This window comes from Lotus japonicus, chromosome 4 (assembly GCF_012489685.1).
Source record: "Lotus japonicus ecotype B-129 chromosome 4, LjGifu_v1.2".
NCBI lineage: Eukaryota > Viridiplantae > Streptophyta > Magnoliopsida > Fabales > Fabaceae > Lotus > Lotus japonicus.
The window spans coordinates 8,326,993-8,337,397 of NC_080044.1; the positions used below are offsets into that span (position 1 = coordinate 8,326,993).

Genomic DNA, 10,405 nt, shown 5'->3' on the forward strand with positions numbered 1-10,405 from the left:
CTAAATGTATTTAAGATCCTCTCCATCACTAATTTAAGAAAAAAAATTATCTTACATTACTTCAAGATACCCATTTGATAGAATATAAATATGTCAATTATTCCATATTTGTTTACCTGTAATTAGGCTGAATACATAAATATTAAGCCTAATTACAGAGTAATTACAGGTAAACAAATATGGAATAATTGACATATTCCTGTTCTATCACCATTATTTCTTATTTGGACCCAATATCCTCCTTTTGATCTCAGTTACTATAAGTCAAATTCACATCACATGCAGAAGCAAAGCACCTGAAACCCAAAAAGGAAGAGAAGATAAACAGAGAAAGCTTCAAGAAATCACCATTTTCTTCCGAAATCTTGCTTGGCGTAAAGGTAAATTCCCCAAACTCTCTTCACTCTCTGCACTTCATCTTCATCCTTCGCAATTGCATGCTCTCCAACGCATTCACCAATTTGAATTTTATATGAACACTCTATGCAATCCATTATCCCATATTCCCATTCTACTACTTCAATTTGAAAATTTTCTCAGTAACTACTGCTAGAAACTTGAAGCCCAAGTGTTCTTTCTTGGTTAGGAAAAATGTATGGTATTTTTTAGATGAAACTTGGAGACCAAGTATGAAATTGGCGGTGTATTTCAACGAAGGTTTGATTTTTATTTTAATTTATCCTTTTATAATTTTGGGAAATGTAGGGATTTGAAGATCTTTGAAAAAATCTACAGTCTTGGAAAAATTTGTTCTGAAACTTGCGGACCAAGTATGAAATTAAAACTATAAATTGAGAGGAGGAGTGAAGAGTGAAGACGTTCATTTGCATAATTCAGAAAATGAAGGAAAGAAAAGTAAGTGCAACATTTTTTTTCTTCTCTGTCACTGTTTTTTTAGGGTTTTTTACTTCAATCAGATTGATTAGGTTTTCACTACTTGATTCCCAAAAGAATTCTCTGCTTGATTTTTGTTGAGATGAATCAGGTTTTGTCTATTACTGTTTTTAAGGGTTTTTAGTTTGAACAAATTAATTAGGTTTCATCTACTTGATTTTTGTTGAGCTTTTCAATTCATCATTTAGTTTTCTTTTGACATAATCTGTTGATAATCTTGATTCTTGAAGACCATGGATTCTTGGCTATGAGAAAACCCTATGATAACAGGGGATATATATGTTTTTATTTCACTTCTAAAATTGAGTAACTGTTCTTATGTGTTATATCCATTAAAATTTCCAGTGCTTGATAATTTGTTACATTCTTGGTGGTTGTTGGTGTTATGCAATTTCAACTCTGATTTGTTTTTTTCCCAACATTCTGAAACAGATATCGGTAAGCATGGAACGGCAAAGCAAGAAGCTAAAAGTGGATTCTAGTGAGGAAAACAATGTGACAGAGTGTGGTGAAGGTTCATCAAGTTTATGTTGCAAGAATTGGCAATCATCATATTCTTCTTCATGTGAGCCTTGGTTTCTCTTGTATGGGGAAGGTTCTCAGTGTTCGCTGCTAATCAACGATGATCAACACAAGAAGTTCACAATGGAAATCCCAGAATTGGATGGAGCTACTTGCCTTGCATCCAAAGATGGGTGGCTTCTTCTATTTGACCAGGGCTCAGTGTTCTTCCTCAACCCATTTTCAAGAGCCAAAATTGATCTTCCAAAGATCCCCTTTTCAGAACTCTCTGATGATTCTGAGTACATTGCAGCATTTTCATGCGCCCCTACATCGAAAGAAAACTGCACAGTTGCTGTAATCAAGCGGTGGGAATACATTGGGATTCAACTCTATTTGCATAATTGTCAAGGTGGTGGTGACAATTGGGCTGAGCATGAACATATTTGCACTCTTGCAGATTTGAGCACAATTAGAGTTGCTGTGTACGAAGAAGGGGTTTTCCACATTTTTGATGGGTTCTACGGGTCGGTTACATTTGATGCCAGGACTGAAAAATGGAGAACCAGAATTGAATTTTCATCAATGAAAAAACTTGACAGTGGAGGGAGGAACTGTAAGATAAGCAGAAAGTGGTTTTGGACGAGTAATTTAAGGGAGAAACTGGGGCTTGAAGGTGATTTTTCTGTTTCCATATGCGGGACGCTGATTCCACATTCAGATGATGAAGTTGACTTGCTGATTCAGAATGAGAACCTTGAGGGTTCTCAAGGGTCTAAGGGCCGTCACTTTAAAGGGGTGTGGATCCAACCACCAAGACTCTTTCAATTACCTGCAGATGAAAGATTGGTAGCTTGATATCTTGTTGTTCCTTCTTCTGAGTTTGGGTTTATTAGTAGGTATATATAATCAGACTTGAGATTTTGTTCTATTCTTTTGGTCTTTGATCAGAATTGCTCTGTGATAAGGATTTGGAAAAGAATACAAGATATAACTACCACAGATATTGCTATTGTAGCTTGATATCTGGCTGTTGTTTGTTTTGGGTTTAGTTTAGCAGAATTACTAGTGGGATATGTAGTCACTGAGACTTGACATTTTGTTCTATTGTTTTGTTCATGTAGTCACTGAGACTTGAGATTTTGTTCTATTGTTTTGTTCAGAATTGCTCTATGATAAGGATTTTGGAAATGAAAAATAGATGAGTAGCTTTGAAATTGATTTTTATATCAAATTCCCTTTGCTTGTTTATTTTGTGTAAGATACAAGAAATTTTTTTGATTCTGATGCTGCTTCACAAAACATAAAAAATCTTCTGCATAAAATCTAAAATTTGGAGATGCAGGGGATCGAACCCTGTACCTCTCGCATGCAAAGCGAGCGCTCTACCATTTGAGCTACATCCCCATTTGATAATTATGCCAACCAATTATATATATATTTTAAAAGTAACATATATGGGAATCTTTTGTTGACTTGATCAATTAATGGAAATTTGTGTGCAAGGATAAAAAACGTGCCATGAAATCGAATGCTGCTTAATTTGAATCTATTTCTGTTCCTTAATGTATTTTTTCTGCTAAGTCAAGAAAAAAAAATTCTCCAGCTTTGTTCTGTAAATTGATCTACTACACACACTCCAGGTCTGTGTTTTTTCATCTAACTTAGTTTGGGATTGAATCCTACTATCAAATTCCAAGTACTTAACACTGTAACCCAACAAAACGTAGATACTACAGGTAAAGAGGAGGGGGGGGGGAGTTGCAGTGTTCTATTAGACTTACAAATTTAAGTAGTAGTCTATTAGAATTTTTAGTAATTAAAATGGAGTGCCATGTGAACTAATCTAATATCATGATCTCATAGGTGCCACATTAATTGTAGCATTATACAATTCCTAGTTAATCAGGATGAACATGAAGGATTAATAATGAGGACCTCCATCTCTCCTAAAGCAAAAGTCATCCATGTGATAGATGGTTCACATCTCAACTTATCAGCATACTGTGAAATGGAAAACGCCCTCTTAAAGTTGAATGCTGATGTTGTGGCATTCATGTACCAAGGGCATATATTATGAGAGGCTAATGATCTAATTAAACCAACATGCCAAAGATATAGGGAGATAATAGGATCAGAGTTGCCACCTTGTGAAATGGAACATAAATGCATCATATCATCTTCCAAATACATATCGTCTTACTCATATCACTTTCCCTTCCCCATTCACTCCTTGTCCTTAACACTCACTTCATCTTGATTTTCTTCATTGCATTCTTTGTCTAGGCATTTTGAGGTTAATTTAGATCCAGATTTTTTGGATTTTCAATTTCCCAGTACTTATTTATTTTTGGCTTTTAACTTCCGGTATGCATTTTGCTGTTTGATGAATTTCGAGATTCAAAACCTAGAAAGTATTTTCCATAGATAATACCGGGTTCTAAACCCAGTATTACTAAAACACAATGCTGATTTTACAAGATCCCCAATACTGTTTAGCTCTGCATACTGGGTAATTGAAAAACCTGAAACATGCATAAGATCCGTGAAAGGTTATCTTTAAACTTACCTTCCACGTTTTAGACTCCGGAAGCAAATAATTTTGATTATGATCTAGATTTTTATTTCTTGGAAGACTAGGTAAACTCACATTCTCAACTTTTAAGAACTTGTTAACGTATTTTCCGATGCATCAAAAAAAAAGAACCTGTTAACGTACATAAGAGAGAGCGTTATAGAAATTTACTGCATTAAAGTGAGGTGAAATTGTTGAGTGAGTGTGAGAAAATCAACTCCCTCTATTCATTGATGAAAGTGGGAAAGTGGGCCAAAGCCCAAAAAAGGTAGAGCCCAGAAGCCCAGGTCATAAACTATTGACCAAACAAAAAAGACAAAGTAGAAACTAAACTGAAAAACTAACGGCTTAATTCCACTTTTGGTCCCTGAAGTAACATGATTGTGCGAAACTCATCCCCTTTGCTTAAAAGGAGCGGTTATCGTCCCAAACGTTTACGCCGTGAGCGGTTTTAGTCCCTCCGTCCATTTTCCATCAATTTACTAACGAAAGAAGCTGACATGACTTCACTTAATGATGTGGATGGTCACTGGTTATTGCCACGTGTATAATTAAGAAATAAAAACAAAACTAACCCATTTCATATGATCTCCAATACAATAGTTAACATGATCTAGAATCCCCATCTTAATTCTAACCCAATTACATTACTAGCATGTGCCAAACTTCTATTTCTACTTTATCATCTTCATGACAACAACAATTAGCAATAGTAGGAATAATGCCCATCCAATAAGAAGCAAGCAGTCACAAAGTAATTGCATTCTCTCCTCCCTGTTTCCTGAAAAAAACGACATTGCATACTTCACACACTCATGCCAACAAATTCCCATAAACATTAAAGAGGATGAAAGACAAGAAAATTTACCTACTGTACATGGAACGCCCAGAAAATATTTGGCTTTCTCCTTCCATCGAATCTCAATAACCTTCGAGCTCAATAACACTGGGCGATTTGAACCCATCAATAAGATTTGGCTTTCTTGCTTCTCTCTTTGATCTTTCCAGGAGACTCGCGTATATTGGTACACAGACGCTAGGGTTCATCAGATTTGGGGATTTATCCCCAATCTGATCGTGAATTTTGGGGGGGAGAATTAACCCCTATGTGCCTTGCACGTGCTTAATTAATTAGTTTTGATTTTTTTTTAATTATACACGTGGCCATCCACGTCATTAAGTGAAGCCATGTCAGCTTCTTCCGTTAGTAAATTGACGGAAAATGGACGGAGGGACTAAAACCGCTCACGGAATAAACGTTTGGGACAATAATCGCTCGTTTTAAACAAAGGGGATAAGTTTTGCACAATCGTGTTACTTCAAGGACCAAAAGTGGAATTAATCCAAAACTAAAACTAAGTACAAGTAGAGACTAGTTTGATAGATTGGTCTGGTTCTGATTAAAACCTACTTGCCTTGGTTTTTCACTATTCCAAGCCCTAATTCCCAAATCCTCTCAGAACCTCCATCGCCATGGACTTCCCCAAGAAGCGCAAAACGGAGGAGAACGGCGACGCCGTTTCTCCACTTCCACCAACCGACGCCGTCGCATCCCCAACCATCACCCTCGCCGCAGAAGATATCCGCAAGATCCTCCAACCCTTCTCCCAGGACCAACTCCTGGAGCTTCTCCAATCCGCCTCCCTCCGTCACCCCGACGTACTCGACTCCATCCGCTCCGTCGCCGACCGCGACACCGCCGTCCGAAAACTCTTCGTCCGCGGCCTCGCCTGCGAAACCACCACCGAGACGCTCCGCAGCGTCTTCTCTGCCTACGGCGACCTCGACGAAGCGATTGTCATCTTCGATAAATCCACCGGCAGGTCCAAGGGTTATGGCTTCGTCGTGTTCAAGCATATTGACGGCGCAATTCTTGCTCTCAAGGACCCGAGCAAGAAGATCGACGGGAGGATGACGGTGACGCAGCTGGCGGCGGCTAGATCAGGTGGCTCCTCCGGTGATGTTTCCGCTCGTAAGGTTTTCGTCGGGAATGTTCCGTTTGAGATTCCATCGGAGAGGTTGTTGGATGAGTTTCTCAAGTTTGGTGAGGTTGAAGAGGGTCCGTTAGGGTTTGATAAAGCGAGTGGCAAGGCAAGAGGCTTCGCGTTCTTCGTGTATAAGACTGAGGAAGGTGCTAGAGCTTCGCTTGCGGAGCCTCTGAAGACAATTGATGGGCACCAAGTGATTTGCAAGTTGGCTGTGGATAACAAGAAGCCTAAGCCTGGTGGGGCACACAATGCTTCGGGGTTTCCGGTGGAGACGCCGCAGCCTTCTTCAATGCACGCTCCTGGCCCTAATACCATGATGCCGCCGCAGTACGGTGCTGGGAATCCTTATGGGCAGCCGTATGGTAATCCTGTTCCATCTGGTGGTGGGTATGCGCCTGGAATTGGTGGTGGTGGTGGTGCCCCGCAGTATGGTGGGCCTGGGCCGGTGCCGGTTTCTGGTGCAAGGTTTCCTCCAGCTTCTGGCGGAGGATACCCAGATGGGTCGCAGTATGGTTACCCCTCGCAGCCCATGCCTATGCAAAGACCTCCTACTGGTGGAATGTACCAACCGCCTTATTATTGAGGTAACTTTTTGTGCTTGATTTTTGAATGATGTTTTTTATTTGTGTATGCTTCTCTTAGCTTTGTTTGTTGGTTTTGTGTGGTTGTTGTCTGTTTCTTTCATTCAACCTCCTCCAAAAAGATGGTGTTTAGGTCTAAGTTATTTGTCTGATCATTTGCTCGAAATCTCAATCTTCTGTCATCCTTTTCATTGAAAGGCTTGCTTGATTGTTGATTAACTCCTTGTCCCAATCAACAAGACAACTACTCCTTGTTCATTATGGATGTGAATTGAACAATTCCATAATGCTATTTCATGGATTAGGTTCACCAATTAACTCTAAATCACTTAATAGTTTGGTGTCAATTTTGTTTTGTCTTTCCTTACCCCTACCTACTGGTTTATCCCCCATCTAGTCTACCCTTCTCATTGTTGTCTTTTACACACGTCCAAACTTCCAGTGTCCTGTCAACTAGCAGTTGAAACTTGAATGTAGATGCTTTCAAAGCAAGTGAAGTTCGTTATGTGTTTGTTCATTACAAGGACCATCTTCCTTACTCTAGCATTTTGTAATGGTCCTTCCATCTTACCAATCTTGATTTCTAAAATCCATTGGTGATGGTGATATTAAATGGTTTCAATATCTTGTAGAAATTATTTTGTTGTGTGGTCTTCCTGTTTAGTGGATTCTGTTTGAAGTTTATTTTTTTGTTGATTGTATTCAACTTTGAGTATTTGACAGATGATTGTGTTTTTCTAAATGTTAATATGCTTTGAGTTTTGAATAGGTGTTTTGTTCAGGATTGTGATGGCTTCTTGGGCGCTAATGCTTTAAATGGTTGTGCTGCTTTCGTTCATGCAGACAATGAAATCTATGGTTTTGGTTACATGGACTGCTGTGATTTGTTGCTGCTTCACTACCTCTGCTTCTATGTGTTTTGGTTCCTTTTGTGATAGGTTTTGGTGAAAGCTTACATGACCTGTAGTTTTTGAATGTAGTACTCATGTGGAATTTTTGTAGAATTTTTATTTGAAGTTTTCTCCTACATTAGGATCCTAAGTTATTGAGTAAGTGCCAAGGTGGTTTATACTAAATTTGATGTGTCCAATTTGGTCTATGCCTCTATGTGCATATATGTACTCTATGTGGTTTTTGTGGTGACCTCTAATTATTTTTCAATGTTTTATCTTTTTACTTCAGTTCATTGCAAGTATTTGTTTGAATGATGGGCTCTTGTTAGTTGACTATTTCTGAAATATCCTTCTCATTTGGTTCTAAACTAATTCAGCATCAAGTCTTAAATGAGTAAGTTAGTTCAGTTAAGCTTTTAGCAACTTATTTGTATCTGCTAAAGATTGAGATCTGCAATTGGTTTGGCCCTGTAATTGGTGCTTGTGTTCACCTCTGGATATTGCCAAACTTGAGATTGCTTGCCTTTGTTTCTGTGGAAATCAAAGCTTAGACTTGATGCAGCAATTGCAAAGCCATATTTTTTATTCCCAAGTAAACCCTTATACGTAGGGCTTGGCTCATCTAAAGTGAGCATATGCTGTTTAGAGGATATTTACGAGGATAATCGTTAATTGGAAAATCAACGGTTTTGTTTGTGATGCAATCAGTGCACATTTAAAACAATTTATGAAGTTATTGAAATATCAATTGTTGATTTTCTAATCCACGGTTATCCATGGCTATAATTCCACACTTTATGCTCTAATGCACAGTACTCACTTTGGCTTAGTTAAATCCCAAATATGTATGTTGTGATGATGATTTTTAAAACTGCTGAAAAATCATAGGGACTGTGTTGTAATTTCCACTTCTCATGATTCTTAAATCCCAATTTAGCTTGTTATATATGTAATTTAGCTTGGCCACGCCACTTTGAGTCGTTGTTAACTAGCCACTAATATAGCAAGTCAAGGATTCATTATGTATGTATCACACTGGTTGCACATAAACTTTTAAGCTCCCTCCTTTCTCCATGTTCATGCCAACCCTCTGAAAGAAAAAGGAAAGCAAGGGAAAGAAGTTAACATTTTTTTGTATCTGCTATGCTAAAATAGGATTTTTTATTGGTAGACATGCTGAAATAGGATATGAGCACAAAAGCTGAACAGGACAAGAGTCTTTCATTTACTTCCATAAAATATGAAAACAAAAAAGAAACACATCTCGGTATACTTTTTGAAGTAGCAAGGGTTACTTTCCCGCTTTTAAACTTTTTTCGGCGGTAAACCAAACGGGCTCTAAATATGTTGCTTATGTGCCCGTCTTGCACTTTGCTACCCTTGAATATGTGGATCATGCTTTGCAATATGTTGGTGTTTAGGTCAAATATATTGTTGTTTGTTTGTTTCTACTGAACTGTTCTTCATTGTTTTTCTTATGATGGCTTGTCTATAAAACCTTGTGAATGTCCATACTTGCTGCTATTTCTAATGATTTTTGAGGTGGTTCTGTTGGTTTTCGAGTGGAAGTAGTTCATCTCATCCAACACATCCCATTGGTTATTTTGTATCATTCTCTATAGTCCTTTGAGGTTCAGGAATCTTGGACCTTGGAATGCCATTTTGGTCCCCAAATGTCCAGGGATGGAGCCAAGTTATTTTGTATCATTCTCTATAGTGGGACAATTGCTTTGTAATAATTTTATCGTGAAACTCGGATGCTACTCCTGAAAATTGTATGTCATAAATGGTTTGATATAATATGTTGAGCTTTATTTATAATTACGAGGTGACTCCTGCAATTATTTTGTGTGTGGTCCCTGTCGTTTCCAAAGAAATGGATGATACTGTTACGAATTTGAGCACCAAGCAAAATCTAGTTATTATTAATCACATGCTGATGCTCTGTGGCTCCCTTTGTAGTTGATTATTCACATCAGCGTGATTTAAACAGTTGGAGGAATAAATACTAGGACATGATGCATTGTATTTATTCGAAATTGTGTCAAGTGTTGAGGGTATCTTACACAAACCCGAGGAATCTCTTTTTTTGCTTTGTTAAATTGTGGGTAAAGTGATTTACTTGGAATTTGATACCATTCGTCCAAGTCATTTGGTGTCATATAGTGGGTGCCGTTTGGAGGTTTATATTCCTATCAAAGTTTGTTAGCTGTTACAAGTGGCCTCAATGTCTAATGGTGTTTTGCGTTAGTTTAAGTGGGATTCGATTATTTTTTTATAGATAAGCTATAATGAAATTAGGGTTAATGGTCAAATTATTCGCTGAGTTTGTAAGTAAGTTTAATTTTAGTCCTTCTGAGGAAAAGTGACGTTTAGTGGTGGTCATTTTTATAATTAGTGGTGGTCATTTTTACAATTATTGGCGGTTTTTAATCGTCACTAAACGTCATTTTTTCTTAGAGAGACTAAAATCAAACTCGGTTATAAAATTATGGACTAATTTGACCATTAACCCATGAAATTATTATGGCTGATGGAAGAATTTTTTGTGGAGTGAGGTTTAGGAATGTAAAAATTATCATAACAAAGTTGCCTCATGTAGTATATGAGAATATTAACGACCCGTTATTGTGTCTTGATTCTATCCTTAATACTCTTGTAACAACGTTAGCCTAAAATATGTAGGTCTTTGACTAAGGAATCTAAATTGGTCCTATAAAAAGTTTTCACTGCTATAGGTCACTGATTTTTTTAAATCAGTACAATTGATGTCTTCTTGTTTACGTGTCATTGTCCAATATTGTCCATGTGGGGAGACTAGTCAGTCGTGAAGTGATCACGTGAACTTTTTATATCAATTTTGATCTCTTTAAAAAAAATCACTTTTAGCACCTCCCCATTCCCCTTTATTTTTTTTCTTTTTTTTTTGTCAGCCACCATTGGCCACCAAACCACCACGCCACTGGGCCACGA

General features: G+C 37.8%; 2 protein-coding genes and 1 non-coding gene across 7 annotated transcripts; 2 read left to right on the forward strand and 1 right to left on the reverse strand.

Moving 5' to 3' along the window:
• Nucleotides 1-126: 126 nt before the first annotated feature.
• LOC130712817 (F-box protein At3g56470-like) lies at nt 127-2,595 on the forward strand. 2 transcript variants are annotated; one of them, XM_057562631.1, is made up of 3 exons: nt 127-380; nt 706-855; nt 1,327-2,595. In XM_057562631.1, exons 2-3 carry the CDS (start codon nt 841-843, stop codon nt 2,251-2,253), a joined length of 942 nt encoding a protein of 313 aa, XP_057418614.1. In that variant the 5' UTR covers nt 127-380; nt 706-840; the 3' UTR covers nt 2,254-2,595. The 2 variants fall into 2 exon arrangements, with proteins under 2 accessions (XP_057418614.1, XP_057418615.1); XM_057562632.1 differs by lacking the exon at nt 706-855 and having other exon boundaries at nt 129-380.
• A 134-nt stretch (nt 2,596-2,729) lies between these two features.
• TRNAA-UGC (transfer RNA alanine (anticodon UGC)) lies at nt 2,730-2,802 on the reverse strand. The gene has a single exon. It is a non-coding gene; the product is annotated as a tRNA-Ala (tRNA).
• Nucleotides 2,803-5,350: 2,548 nt separating this feature from the next.
• Nucleotides 5,351-7,720, forward strand: LOC130714695 (UBP1-associated protein 2C-like). Of its 4 annotated transcripts, none has more exons than XM_057564622.1 (2): nt 5,351-6,519; nt 7,309-7,720. In XM_057564622.1, exons 1-2 carry the CDS (start codon nt 5,444-5,446, stop codon nt 7,472-7,474), a joined length of 1,242 nt encoding a protein of 413 aa, XP_057420605.1. In that variant the 5' UTR covers nt 5,351-5,443; the 3' UTR covers nt 7,475-7,720. The 4 variants fall into 4 exon arrangements, with proteins under 4 accessions (XP_057420605.1, XP_057420602.1, XP_057420603.1 ...); XM_057564619.1 differs by having other exon boundaries at nt 5,352-6,542; XM_057564620.1 differs by having other exon boundaries at nt 5,352-6,542; nt 7,322-7,720.
• The last annotated feature ends 2,685 nt before the right edge of the window (nt 7,721-10,405 follow it).